General features: G+C 34.5%; 1 protein-coding gene across 1 annotated transcript; it reads left to right on the top strand.

Moving 5' to 3' along the window:
* Positions 1 to 7,884: 7,884 nt before the first annotated feature.
* LOC149234173 (glutamate decarboxylase-like) lies at positions 7,885 to 11,163 on the top strand. Its single transcript, XM_089371777.1, has 7 exons — positions 7,885 to 8,160; positions 8,356 to 8,560; positions 8,701 to 8,901; positions 9,335 to 9,549; positions 9,862 to 10,115; positions 10,218 to 10,270; positions 10,356 to 11,163. Exons 1-7 carry the CDS (start codon positions 8,078 to 8,080, stop codon positions 10,872 to 10,874), a joined length of 1,530 nt encoding a protein of 509 aa, XP_089227903.1. The 5' UTR covers positions 7,885 to 8,077; the 3' UTR covers positions 10,875 to 11,163.
* The last annotated feature ends 4,943 nt before the right edge of the window (positions 11,164 to 16,106 follow it).

Here is a 16,106-nt window from a genome sequence, read left to right as displayed (position 1 = left end):
TGGCACATTTATATTTAAATGTGATAGGTTTTGTTGTTTGGGGATGGGGACGGGGCTAAGCCCTAGCCCACGGTCACCCCCACACCGATAGGACTATAGGAGGGGGAGCCAAGAGCACGGGCTTAGCCCCGACCCATGGTTCTGGCACCCATGATAACCCACAACATCGGACTAGCGCCAAGCAGATGGAGGTGTCAACTGTTCAGGGGTAGAGTTGGGGACCAACCCTGGGTCATATCTCTGCCATTGTGACTGAGTGCTAAGTTTTAAGGGGCTCGGTGGAGATTTGTGACAGGCACTAAGGTATGCACCCATCTAGAGGCCATGTGGCCTTTCACATGACCGTTGGCGCAAAGTTTGGGCGTTAGGAAGAAGGTGCCAAGGAAGGGGGCCAACCCTAGGGTTGCATGGCAGTGACAGGACCATGCGCCAACATTTGGGGGCTCCAACGGATAGGGTGGGTCGTTGTCCATGCCCTCGGCCCTGTGGGGCATAATTCGACCTCGTCCCAAGTTTTAAGGGGCTTAACTAGCGGGGATGGTTGTTAAGGCCCAGTCCTCGCCCTTATCTGGCCCATGTGGCCTTGATTTTCAGATTAAGGGGTCCGAGGATAAATTAACTATCCAACAAAATGCACTGGTGGATAGTGAAATTGTCACTCCATTATTGAATTTTGGGTGGATTTGTAGAATCGATAGAAGCTCATAACTTTTTGAGTTTTTAGCCAAATGGAGCTCAGAAAGAGGCTACTTAGGGGTTTCTAGATGTTTTGAATCCATTAGTAACCTCTAATTTCTAATTTTAGCACACATACATAGTCTTTTTTTAGGTTTGAGACTAAAGGTGTATGGATCAATCAGGGTTTGGAAGTAGTTATTGGAGGTATTTGGGCATAAAGAAGACCTTGTAGGGGTATTTTGACTTCCAGAAGGCTATTGCAGCAACTGTGACTAGTAGGGTTTAGCTCAGGTTCAACTTCTCTTAAAATGAAGTTTTGTTTATATTCTTTAGTGTGGAGTTGAAGGGTTCACATGTTGTTTTTAGCTCATTTCAGTTGAAGTATGTCATCTTTTGTAGGAGATGCTTTGAGTTGTTGTTGTTGTGAGAGTTCTTTGTAGGAGAACATTAACTTATAGGGGTAATAGCTACATATTGACCCACAACAAACATTTATGTACTTCATTTGATATTGAATATATGAGTGGTCTAGTCATGTTGGTAGGCCCAGAGATGTAGCCTAGGAGGGGTGAATTCCATCAACAAACTTTTTTCTCTCTCGTCTTTATGTTTGCATGGATTATGTGTTGTTTTTTCATTATATTAAGTTGCATATGAATACTAGTCCATGATTTGAAGAGATATTGGAAACCTGTTTGTTTCAAGACCCATTTTAACCTTGTAAAGCATCAACATGGTCCTAATTTTTGTTTTATTTGATTTTGGAAAAGAGGAAGAAATCACCTAATCCAATTTGAGATCATTTGAGTATTTTTGGAACTGAAGATGCAATGTTGATCAAATGTGTATTCATTGACTATTTTGCTAACCATAAAGTTTACAAAATGTGTGATCCCATTACTCATAATTTTTTTGCAAATAGAGATGTTATATTTCATGAGTATGAATATGAGATTCAAAAACAACATGATCAAGATGTATGGAGACTTCCAAAAGCAGGCATTAAAAATAAAAAAACAAAAAAAATCAAGATCAAGGTGATGTTGAAGTTTAAATTAGCATTAAAGCTACAAGTAGCCAAAGTACAAAAAGAAAGAGTGGAGCAACTCCACAAAAGTAGTGAGGTCCTATGAAGATAAAAAAGGTGAATCCAAACTCCTATTAGGCATAAATATTATGTTATGATCCCTTAGGTAATGAGCGTAGAAGAACCTTTCAATTTTGAGCAAACAAAATATCATAATGAAATGATGAAAGCTATGAAAGAGGACTATGATGCCATAACGAAAAATGAAACTTAGGAAGTTATGAAACTACTTCCAAATAAAATTCCTATAGGTCCAAAATAGTTGTTCAAATCTAATTTCAATGATAATGGAAGTATAGACAAGTTTTAAACTATATTGGTTGCAAAAGGATATTCATAGAAAGAAGGAATAGATTACGACAACAGATTTGCAAGTGTAGCTAAAATGAATATCATTAGATTAAATATTCCATTAGCTCCTAAGTGAAATTATAAATTACATTAGTTGGATGTTAAGTCAACATTTTTGAATGTTGAATCAGAAGAAGTGTATCTTGATCAACCAAAAGGATTTGTAAAGAAGAGATTAGAATATCTCGCATGCAAATTAGAAAAATAACTATAAACTTGAAGATTCTAGTCATGGTATGTGAAAATTGACATTTACTCCTTTTAGGAAAGATTTAATCAAAAGCAAGAGCGATCCAAATATATACATAAAGGAAGATGGAAATGGGGATGTTGATTTGATTGCATTTTATGTTGATAATTTAATCTTAACAAGAAGTGCTACAAAATTGATTAATGAGATAAAAAGGCAATTATCATCGAAATTTGAAATAACATTGGTTGGATGTATTACTATTTAGGCATTAAGGTTGAGGGAATATGGTAACACTTTTATCATTCAAGGAAGTATACAAAGGAATTAGTTAGAATGTTCAATATGTGTGAATGTAATCTAGTTTCTACTCCATTAGAATATAATGCTAAAATTTGTTACGATGATGATACCAAAAATGGTACTTTGTAGAGATAGATGGTGGGAAGTTAAACTATTTAACTAGACATGATATTGCATATTTAGTTAGCATACTACGTCAATTCATGGTTAAACCACACGACAACCACTAGAAAGTAGCTAAGAGATTCATTTGGTACCTGAAAGGGATTGTATATTTTGGTATTGAATACATTCATGATTTAAATGTGGAGCTGACAGGTTACCTTGATTTTGATTGGCTAGGAGATCCAGATGATAGAAAATCCATCACTAGACATGCACTCAATATAGAATTGTGAATTGGGTCTTGGGGTGGCAATAAGTAGCAACTATTTCCTTGTTCTCAATTGAACCACAGTATAAATTATTGTCGTTCTATCTATGAAGTTATTTAGCTAAAGCATATTCTTGAAGACATAAGAGAAAGGCGAGGAGTTCTTACATCTATCAAATGTGATAATCAAAGCTCAATAAAATTGACAAATAATCTAATTCATCATGCAAGACCAAATGACATTGAAACTCGTCATAATTTTGTGAGAAAAATGATTCAATCAAAAGAAATTGATTTGATGTGTTGTAATTCAAATGATAACCTGCTAGATATATTCACCAAACCTCTATGAAAGGTTAAATTTGTCATATTAGATAGGAATTGTAGAAAAATCATTTCTCTGCTAAGAGGAGTGATATAATTAATTGTTGAAATGAATTATTAGGAAATTGATAGAATATTGGTAGTTAAAAGTCAATATTGTTACAATTGTAGATAATCATAGGGGTGTATCTATTTTCATTCTATATATGTATGCATTTTTATGATTGATAAATAAGGTGATGATGACATAAATTCCATAAATAAGGGAAATGTTTATGAATATTCAATTCATAAACTTATCTAGATAAATATTCTAATGTATAGACCCTTTAACTCCATTGTTTTGTAGCTAAATGCAATTTTTGCAAATTATTTTATGGATAAAGAAATAAATATTTGTTTTCTTTAATTACAGAGGAATCGGCAACTAGAGCAGCCTCGCAACTCGCGTAACACGGGGTCATTCTGACCGCTACTACTATAACCCTTGGGAACTGCTCCCACCCCTCTCCACAGTGCCGGGCTAGTCCGGGGGATTTGAACTCGTGACCTTCAGTAAGGAGCCCGCCTTTCTAACGAACTTCACCGCATTGTGATTACCAACTCGCCTACCTCCGTGGGGCTAAAGAAATAAATATTTGAAAAAGATAAAAAAAAAATACTTTTAGTGAGTAGAATATGTTAAATACAACTACAATTTAGTCTAATTAGTTTATGTTTTATTTTTTAAATTTTTTATTGGAATGTGATGGTACAATTTTTTAGCAAGATCATGGTTTTTGGTTTTTGTTTTTTTTTTGTTTTTTTTTTAATGTATAAATGGATTCAACACCCTAAAACACATGAAACACTCAGATTTAGAAAATTTCACAACTCAAACTTATGATTCCAACGAATCTTATTGGATTTGGATTTCAAACAAAATCTACTAGAATCATTCGCAAAAAAAAAAAGGAAAAAGAAAGAAAAAAAGAAAAAAATAGTTAATCTACAACCAATCTAAATTAAATCCTAAATTTTATCTTTTTTTCTTTCATAACTTTATTCCACTTTATTCCTCCAAAGTACATTACTTAGATTTCTAGTATTGACAAATTACAACATCAAAAAGTAAAATTGGTACAAATTTAAACAATTCCATATTAAAGGTTTTATAGGTTTATTTATGTGATATAAGCATTTTTAAACATCCATAAGGACATATTTATATTTTAAGAAGTAAATTTTATTTAATTATTTAAGAAAAATTAAATATGTTATATAATAATAATAATAATAATAATAATATATTTTTAAGGTTATTGTTAAATTAGACATTAATTTGATGTGAGATATTTTTTCTTTGTTTGCTAAAATCTGTAAAGATGTAAATACTCTATTTTCTTTGGATTTGGATTTGAAAATACATATTTTTAACCAAAGCACTCAAATTGTATTAAAAAATAATATATTTATAAAAAAACATTTAAATACATTTTCATTTTATTTTAAAAACAATCATTTATGAATTAAATACATATAATTCAGTAATAATTAATTCACTAAAATATACCTATATTATAATAAAAATCATCTAAACTCTTTTTTAAAAGAATAATAATTTATAAGTCATTAATAATTATTTAACTAAAAACATAAATATTATAAATATAATTTGAATTTTGATGAAAAAAATAATGACTTTTCTTCGTAACAATTTAAATTATATTTAATATACAAATTAGTATAATTTTTTTTAATATTATTCTTAAAATAAAAATAGACCATTTAAAAAAATAAATTTAAAAATAAAAAAAAATTCATATATAATTCACACATTACCGAGAAAGCCATCGTTGACAATACCCACTGCCCAGGCAAACATTGAATTGTCTTCTGTATAGGATTGCTTTCTTCACCTTCATGAGAATGTGTGGAAACGGATAAAATTATCCCTTCAATAGAGGTGCTTCTAACCATACGAGTAAATGTCGATTCACTCACCCAACAGATTTAACGTATAATCAGATTTGGTCAAATATTTGCTATCCATGCTATTATTTGTGGATGCTATTATAGCATATTTGTGGGTAATATTTGTGGATGCTATTATAGTATATTTTTATATCATTATATTTTACATTATGGATGGAAAGACATAATACATCATGGATGGAAAGGATCTGCTATCTCTATGATAATATGAACATCATGGATGGAAATCACTTTTTCTTAGAGTGCCCCGGGTACAACCACATTCGATCTCAGTCTCCTAATCTTTGTTGCAAAACTGACCTTCCTAGCTTTTTAGGATGTCAAAATTATAGTGAGCTTAGGAGGCTTCTCTCCAAGCTTTTTGAACACATGAATAAAATCTTAAATTAAATTAAATAATTAGTTCCTTTAGATCCGTTAAACCAAAGTTTAGTCTCAGTTAACCATCATCATCATCATGATGTAAGTATATTTTACATGTTCTAAGTTTGTATCTTTTCTATATATGTTTAGAGTTTTGTTTGAAACTTAATTACAATAGTTTAAATGTTCGGTTGTTAAATTTATAAATATATAGTATTTTTTTAATTAATTTTGTTTGGTATTTGTTTTTAGTCAATTTGATTTAAAATTAAATACACATTTAATTTAAAATTAAATATAAATTTGTTGAAATTATAAGTTTAAGTCGTTTAGTTTATATAATTAGAATGAGTCCAAAATAAAGAGTGATGTTTTAAAAGTTACATGATCAAAGAGTAAATGTTCAAAAAAAATATTTATTATTATTATTTATTTTTAAGTTTTTAGAATTAATTTTTTGATTATTTAAGTTGGACCCAAATATTATTTTTATTTTATTATATTATTATATTGATTTGATTATTTAGGTTTGACCTAAATATTATATTATTTTTATTTTTAGATATTCATTTTATTAAAATTATCGTTTTATTAATTATTTTCCTTAACTCAATATTAACAACTATATTATGTCCGCATGGGGTAGCTCAAGCGGCATTGGCCGTGGAAATGAAGTCTCACAGAACCGGAAGTCTTTGGTTCAAATCTTGGGCTACCCTCCCCCATAGTGGGCGTGTAATGGACATGAAAATATGAGAGTCCTACGAAGCTTACAAAAAAAATATTAACAATTGTATTATAACAATTATTTCTTTATATTAAAATATTAACAACTATATTATAACAATTATTTCTTTATATTAAAATATTAACAACATTTAGTCAAATTTAACCTGTCAAAATATTTTCTTTCATCTATTTAACTTGATGCCAAAATCTGGTTCTTCATCTTGTCCTAATAATGAACTATACTCAATAGTTCCAAGGGTATCGACCAAACTTTGATATTATAATTTTCACCTATATATTTTTTTTTTTTAACTTTTCACTTTGAATTTGTTTAAACAATTAAAACTAAACATTTCACAAAATTATATCACTAAATTTTATGAAAAACAAAAAATAAAATAATTAAATTTTACATTTTTAATTAATTAAGTTTAAAATATAATAAATTTGAATAAAATCATCCACATATATTATTAATATATAAATAATTAGAAAGATATTAATAAGTTAGAACGTGTCTATTATATTATATCTCGATTTCTTATATGGCAAGTTACAAACATGTTTATCCTCTTTCATTAAAATATTAATAACTTGAACATGTCTACTATATTATATTATATCTCAATTTTCAATATTGGAATAATGTAGGTTGGTGCATTTAAATAATTTAATTTTATTAATTAATTTGTATTTTTTTATATGAATGAAATGTTTGAGCCTGTTGCAGCGAAGCGTTGAAATTTTTAAACCACATTCCTACCATTCCTACTATTTGACAATTACAAATATTCGAGTTAAAATAATAATTTTTATCATATAAAATATGTAATTCCAAATAAATTATCGGTTTTCAATCATTAAGATCACTAAATAAATTATTATAACAATAAAGTGTTTGTACCATTGAAAGGTACCTTCATCCGCAATTGGATGAAGTGGCAGTGAAAATGGAAAGAAGGATTAGACAAGGTAGAATGAAGTGTGATTGTAATAATAAAGATAAAGATTGAATTATAACGTAGTTTAAGCGGTATAGCTGTTATATTTTAAATTTTATTAAAAGTTTAGTCAAATTTCCGTTATTAAATTTAAATATTTAATAATAAAAAATTAGAGTTGTGAATTAATTTATATATTAAAAAATAATTATTTTACTAATAATTATATTTTTAAATTTTAACTATTTTTTTTATCCAAAATTATATTTTCAAAAATTTATTAAATATCACCAAGAATTGGAATTGTATCTCCAAATTTCAATTACAAAAAATGTAGCCAAAGAATTGTATTGCGAAATTCCAAATTTTAACCTTTCTACGCACTGTCAAATTTCATTCACGAACCAGGAAAACCGAACCATAACCAGGTATGTAGCCGCTTCCCCCACGCCCACGCCCACGGCTTGTTCATCGGCGGGTGGAAATGGTCGCACCATGAAACTTCCACCCATCTTCGTGTCTCGTTGTCATGTTTGCGTGTTTATAGGGAAGCATCATTAATTATTCATTTTACGCGATTGGCGGGACATTCGCTCCCGAGGATAAAGCGTTCGTTAGTGACGGGAGAAGCAGTATAAAGCGCCCCTGGCTCCCCAACCATTTTTGATCATAGTAATTCCGGTTCTTCTTTGCAGTTGCAACCGATTACCGAATATCGGGAAACAGTGGTGTGGAGTGGGGTTTCTTTTGAAAATCAACCGAAAATGGCTCTGAGCAGCGCTACTGATTCAGATGGCTCCATACATTCAACCTTTGCCTCCAGATATGTTCAGGAATCCTTGCCTCGGTATGTATAAACTCTGGAGGGAAATCTAGGAACATAAACTGCGCTTATCAAAGCTTATTTCACTGGATGGGTTTGCTTCCGCTATTGTGCAGTAGTATTTTCTTGAGGATAAACCCTCCGGACATTGGGGTTTCCAATAAAATGGCTCTGAGCAGGGCTTCTGATTCGGTTTGCTTTGAATGTTTGTGTTGGCAGGTTTCAAATTCCGAGTAGGTCGATTCCCAAAGATGCTGCCTATCAGATCATCAGCGACGAGCTCATGTTGGATGGGAACCCCAGACTTAATCTTGCTTCTTTTGTCACCACATGGATGGAACCAGAATGTGATAAGCTCATCATGCAGGCAATCAACAAGAATTATGTCGACATGGATGAGTATCCTGTCACTACAGAATTGCAGGTAATGGCAGGGTTTGGGATACTAGATCTGAAAGCCCTTCTCAGATCCGTTTTGGGCGTTAATTTTATTTATTTTCTTTGTTTTCTCAATTCTTTATCTGAAAGTGTTCGGTGCTTTCATGTGTCTGGATTTGGAAAAAGAATCGATGCGTGAACATAATAGCCAATCTGTTTAACGCCCCACTCGGCGATGGAGAGGAAGCTGTTGGTGTGGGCACGGTTGGATCTTCAGAGGCGATCATGTTGGCAGGCCTTGCATTCAAACGCAAATGGCAGAACAAGCGCAAGGCAGAGGGGAAGCCGTATGACAAGCCAAACATTGTGACAGGTGCAAATGTCCAGGTAAGATTAACGCAATTCGATTAGCCCAAGCCCATCTAAATTCTGATCTTATGTCAACATGGATTCTGTATATCAATTTGAAGCCCAAATTCATGGATGTTGTATATTAGTTAGATTAAATCAAATCCATCTAGATTCTGGTTTGATATGCATCTTAACCTTAAAACGAGCTTGACGAAGTCGAGGTTACATATCTGGAGTTCATAATCTATGCAAATAGAATCAGGGCTCTCTGTATTTCGCCAAATGCTGAAGAATTTAGATGGGTTTGACCTAGAAATATTCATTGCACCTAGTATTGTAGGGTGTATTGGTGATGGATTGATCGCCCCTGTATTACACCTCGTTTCTGTTTGCAGATGTAGGGAAAATTGGGAATTTTTGCTTAGATTTGACAATTTTATTTACATAGGACTGTGCGCAACTATTGCAGGTGTGCTGGGAGAAATTTGCTCGTTATTTTGAAGTAGAGCTGAAGGAAGTTAAACTGAAGAAGGAGTACTATATCATGGATCCTGTTAAGGCTGTTGAAATGGTAGACGAGAACACTATTTGTGTGGCAGCCATCTTGGGTTCCACTTACAATGGAGAGTTCGAAGATGTCAAGCTGGTGAACGATCTCCTTATCCAGAAAAACAAGGAAACAGGGTGCGTCTTCAAATCTCTTCAGATTTTTCAATATCCTTATAATCTCTGATGGGTTTGATAAAGAATTTTATCTGGACTAACTTAAAGAGTATAGATCCATCTAAACCCTGGTAATCTAGGCTACTCACTCTCGGCCTGGGGTTGACGATTTCCATGTGCCAATTTGGGTTTTTCATTGCAGCACCATCGTCTACATTTAGTCCTGTTTGACATAGACTTCATTGATTTAAAGTTTAAACAGTAAAGTAGTTATTGCGTATTGTGGGCTTAAATAAATTCTGATTGTTTCCATTGATTGCGTGTGGGTTACAGGTGGGACACGCCCATCCATGTGGACGCCGCGAGCGGCGGATTTATTGCACCGTTCCTGTACCCTGAGTTGGAATGGGATTTCCGGCTTCCATTGGTGAAGAGCATCAACGTCAGCGGGCACAAGTACGGTCTCGTCTATGCCGGAATCGGGTGGGTTATCTGGAGAGCAAAGCAAGATCTCCCTGAGGAGCTCATCTTTCACATCAATTATTTGGGCGCCGATCAGCCCACCTTCACCCTCAATTTCTCCAAAGGTATAATTAGTTTTTATTACCAGGAAGACCTTGATTAATATTCAAGGTTTTATTTGGGGAAAGCATCTTTGAATTAAAGCCCTTGACCATGAAACCCTGCAGGTGCCAGCCAAATAATTGCGCAATATTACCAGCTCATACGTCTAGGGTTCGAGGTGTGTTGAGACGTCTCAAACTTTTATTTCAGCTGTATTCCCTTTCAATGTACAGTGTGTGACGGGTTTTGAATTGATTGAACAGGGCTACCGGAATATCATGGGCAACTGCGCGGCAAACGCCAAGGCTCTGTCAGATGGTTTGGTGAAGACCGGGCGGTTCAACATTCTGTCGAAGGAGATCGGGGTCCCTCTGGTGGCGTTTTCGCTAAAGGACAGTAGCAGGCACGATGAGTATGAGATTTCTGATCACCTGAGAAGGTTTGGTTGGATCGTGCCCGCGTACACCATGGCTCCCGACGCACAAGAGGTGAAGCTTCTGCGTGTGGTGGTTCGCGAAGATTTCAACCGGAGCCTGGCAGAACGACTGGTTCATGACATCGAGAAGGTGTTGCATGAACTTGACACGCTTCCTTCAAAGATAGCGAGGGAAGTGGCTGCGTCTCTGGTAGATGCCCATCCAGAGCTCAAAGAAGTCAAAGACCTAGGTATAGATGTCACCAAGTTTAAGTCCTCTGCTGTGTTCAACGAAATCGTTAACTCCCACAAGGCCGTAAAGGCATGGAAGAAATTTGTTGCGCAGAAGGCCAATCGTGTTTGCTGAGGAGCCCCATTCAAATGGCTGAAAGTTTGAAGTTGTTAAATTATTTTTGTTTTGTTATGCTCATGGTCATTGCCCGATGCGACGTCCGCACTATTACCATTAATTATTTTTGTATTGTTATGCTCATGGTCGTTGCACGATGCGACCTCCGCACTATTACCATTATTTTACTTCCATTCACCCTGTAGCTGTCTCTGTATAAGAGATTTGTCAAAGCTGAGTTTATAGGTGGCTTGCACGACTTTTGCAGCTCTAGTAATGAGAAAAATAGTTTTGTTCTTCACGCGTATTCTTTAGAATATTTCGGGGCGGTTTCTGTCTTCCAAAAATAATAATGTCACATCTATGTGCCAATTTCACCGAGTCTTGAATACGATTGATACCGTATTACATTGGTTTTCCTTGATTTTTCACTTGCATATTTTCTTCATATTTTTCTCTGGATTTGGTTTAATCATTTTTTTCTATAAATTTTATTTATATTATATATTTTCACAAGTCAATTTTAAATTAAAATGTAATATAAAAAATAAAATTTAAGTCATTAGGACAATAAAATCTTTTTTTCTTTACAATTTTAATCCTAACTTAAAAATATAAAATAAAATAAATATTGTTTAGGAATTTAACCCTTTGTGTAACCAAATTATGAATGTAAATTTAAAGTTAAATAAATAATCTTTTACCATAATTAACTTTTTAAAAGAATATTTATTTTATTTATATTGTATATATAGATTATTTAATATAAAGATACTAGACATTGCAATATTGTATATTAACTTTTGTAGCAAACAATGATGTTGGGGCTAATGTTTCATCCAAAATTAGCTCAAGATTATTTAATCCATTAATTATTTTTGTTATTTCCTTTGTCATATTCAAATGTGTTTTATTATTAGATTTATGAATTTGTTGGGACTAATGTTTCATTCTAAATTAGCTCAAGGCTATTTAATCCATTAATAATTTTTGGTATTTCCCTTTGTCCTATTCAAATGTGTGTTATTATTAGATTTATGAATTTGTTGGGGCTAATGTTTCATCCTAAATTAGCTCAAGGTTATTTAATCTATTAATTATTTTTGTTATTTTCTTTGTCATATCCAAATGTGTTTTGTTATTAGATTTATGAATTTGTTGAGGTTTTGCATAAGTACAACTCTACATAATGTCGAAGGTAGAGATAACTTGAGTTGAAGTTGTTTGATCCTTTTTGCAAGAGACAAGTATAAAGTAGCAACTCTACATAATGTCTTAGGGAGAGATAACTTGAGTTGAAGTTGTTTAATCTATAGAATTTGAGTACTCCATGGGTTTTTCAAGTTGTTGAATCCATTTATACATTCAAAAATATATTTTAAAAAACAACAAAATCACAATCTAACTGAGAGAGATAACTTGAGTTGAATTAATCTATAGAATTTGAGTGCCCCATGGGGTTTTCAAGTTGTTGTATCTATTTATACATTCAAAAATGTATTTTAAACAACAACAAAATCACTATCTTGCTTGAAATAATACAGTGGTTTTAACATCAATATAAGTAAAAAATTTCAAAATTTATATAATATGTTTTGTGAAATAATTTAACTATAATTTTATTAATTTTCAGATTTATAATTTACTTTTTATTATTTCTATTTTTAATTAAAATTATTATAAGTTATTATTTAATTTTAATATATTTAATTTTATTTAAAATTTATGTGAATTAAAAAATAAATTTAAATAATGAATTGTTAAAATATCTATTTAAAAAGTATGAAACGTTATAAGTTTATTTTATAATTTTTTTCCAAAAAAATTTGAGTAATTTTATTTTTTGCAAAACGAATAAAGTTACATCTGTAAAACTAGTTATCTATATGTAGTATTAAATTAATACAAATAGCCATTAACTTAAATTTAGAATATCAATAGAAAGAATTTATATGTTGTTTAAACTTTTAGAAGGCAATATCTTTTCAGCAAAGTATCCTATAAATCAAATACTTTATACTTTACATAAAGATACTTACATAAAGTATCTTTGGTGCAAAGTATCTTTTCAGCAAAGATGGACAAAAGGAGGTTCCCTCGCCTTCCTCAATTCCGTAAAACAATGAATTCGATATGTAACTTCGTAAAGGAAAATCCCTATATGCTAAACTCAGATACGGAATCCACAGAACCCATTCCCCCACCCATCGAAGAAGGACCCCTAAATGTCCTATGTGTTTTCGTGGAGAAACGACAGCTAGGCCCCTGCCATTTCACCTCCCATCACCATCGCTAGGCTAGACTAGGCTAAAAGCAATCAAAAGCCACCTGGAAAATAAATTCGCCCATTACATGCGCATTATGCGACAAACCCAATCATTTGATCAATAAATGCTATGAACTGAGTAGATTCAATGATATCTTCCACTTAGTAGCCCAGATCCCCTATAAGCACCTCTCAAACCAAGAAAAAATTATGCGGTGTTATTGTCACATATGCTCTCAATTCCACCACACAAGGAATTTTCAGTACCTTACACGGTTCCATGCAACAAGAGAAGCACTAAAACCAACCCACACAAACAGGCCACGCCATAACAAAACCTCGCCCCAGAGATGGATACCTCCACAAGATATCTTGTCTCGCCATAACAAGACCTCACCCCATAGATGGATACCTCCACAAGATATCCTATCTCACAATAACCAGACCTCACCCCAGAGATGGATACCTCCACAAGATATCATGTCTCACAATGACAAAGAGGCATCAACATCCCATGCCATGAGTAGCACTGCCTCTCATACAATCTATGCGGTTAGTGCCGAACCAGTTCATAGAAACCATGTGCATGGCATAACAGAAGTTCGAAAACCTTTGGAACGGCCCATACATCATCAAACATTGCCTCCACAAGGGGGATACATACTATCAGAGCCCGATGGGACTTGCCTAAAAAATCTCGATCAATGGTCTCTACCTCAAACAAAATTCACCCATAAAATGTTAGAGTAGGCATGTATGTATAATTACATATTTCTTATGATGATCACCTCATCATAGATGTATTCTAAAAATCGCTCTCTCACCTCATGTAAGTAGATGGATCTTCTACCAGCTTATCACCAAGGGTTCGCTGACGGCGCATCTCGATGGTCGCAAAATCTCGCTACTACAACATGGGCCATATACTCTTTTAATCGATCACCTCATCTCTTCAATGGACTTTGTATCGATTCAGCGACCAAAAATCAAGAAGAATATGATGTCTTCATAGGTCTCTTGGATGATGCCCGCCACCTAGGTATCTGTCACCTACATGTATTCCTTGATTCCCAGCTCATAGTATCTTAGTTAAATAGGATGTTCCAAGTCCGTGATCCATGCCATTTTCACAAATATCTGCATGCACAAAGGTTAACTAGACAATTTGATCAAAATCATATAGTTGATCGCATTGTCAATCAAATCCTGGACTGGCATGCATCACACATATATAACCATCAAGATATATAAAAACATCAACACAAGATACATCTAAAAACAAAAACGCATAAATACACTAAGAAGTATGGATGCATATATCACATCATGAGACCCGCCAACAAATATCATTGTATATACATCAAAAAATAAATATGAGTACAAAAATCACTGGCCCATGACCAGGAAGGATAAGTCACCAAACAATGCAGGGGAGAATCCTCATATAACGGTTCTTGCCCTGGTGCATACATCATCTTGACCAAAAACAAAGATACATATCCAGTACCCCTAAGGCCTTGGTGGCACCATCTTTGCATCAGGAGCCAAGATGGGACTAGCCGTAGCTATCACCATAGAAATACGGCACAAAGTTGTTCGATGCTCCCACTCCTCGGACATCTTCGTCTCAACCACAACCTTTGGAAGGTGAGATCACCCCTCAAAGGGCACACCTCTAATCAAAGTCTCTACTCATCTCCAGGAGTCATAATACCACTATAACCTCGAGGAGAAGTTGTTGTCCTCGGTACCTGGGGTCTCTGAGGAATAGGGACATCCCCCAAAACTCCCATATGTCTCAGATCATGGCCAACCAAAAAGGCCAGTGGACGTCCTCGAAGCCCCGCATCTACAAGTAAACAAAGCATAGTTTAAATATCACCGTAAATCTTAAATACATGAAAAAATACATATGTATACAAATTCATAATTAAAAAACGTATACCTGATCGCCCCCAAGCAACACTAGAGGGAGCCCCATCTCTGAATCTCGTCGGAAGTCAACCCATGGTACTGGTAGTCCAATATCAACTAGGGGTTGGACTCGAACCAATGTTGTACCATGTCAGTCCAGTACCTACCCACCTCTCTTTTGCCCTCCCGTGGCATCACCTATCCCCAATGACGCATGTGAGGCACCCGAGGAGGCCCCACCAGTACTGCAAGAACAAGGTGAAGAATAACCACCCTCTCATAGAGTACCCTGCAAATCACACTCCCATAACCAAAAATCTTCGGTGACAATCACTGAAACTGGGTAACCTATGACATCACCGCACTAGTCGGGCCCAATCAAAGAATGCGCCCGCCTAAAATTGTTGCAAAACTAAAATATGCGACCTAGAGCACCGGTTTGGGGACACCGACCCCACAAGTCTAATGATCATATCCAGCATTTCTTGCTCGACTAGATCCTCCACCGTTGTGATCCTTACACAACCATCTAAAATAAGATCTGGACGGTAGTGCCCATCAGCCAAAACCCTCATGTCAGCATCCCCTCCTGGAAGGGGATAAGGAAGAACCTCCCCTCGCAGTATCAACTCGGTAATAAAGTAAATGTTAACCTCCATCGGTATCAGGGGGTCTGTATGGCAGATAACCATCACCTGGTGATCTACATCCTAGCAACTAACCAGATATCACAAGAACTTGTCCTACAACCTCATTAAAGGGTTCTGAAGAAACTTCGGCAACCTCCACTACACTACTTGTTTCCTCGCACTAGCATCCTGTGACACAACATTCCGAAGAGGAGTCCAGTCTCACTCTCTCCAGATCATCCTGCCACCAAGGATGCCACAAGTTAGAAAGGAGAATCCCTCAAGTCCTCAAAAAATCAAAATGGGGGAAAAAACCAATTTTCCCCCCACCACGCACATGTTCTTAAGAACAACGCATGATGTGTGCACCTGTATCCCATACAAGTGTGTGTCCGATGTGCAAATTCTTGGGAAAGTCATGACGAACCCCGGTAGGGTTTG

This window comes from Pinus tabuliformis, chromosome 8, assembly GCF_031772625.1.
Source record: "Pinus tabuliformis cultivar Carrire ecotype Pingquan chromosome 8, CPIR1, whole genome shotgun sequence".
NCBI lineage: Eukaryota > Viridiplantae > Streptophyta > Pinopsida > Pinales > Pinaceae > Pinus > Pinus tabuliformis.
The sequence above is the reverse complement of the archived record's forward strand: the minus strand, read 5'-3'. Positions and strand labels throughout refer to the sequence as shown.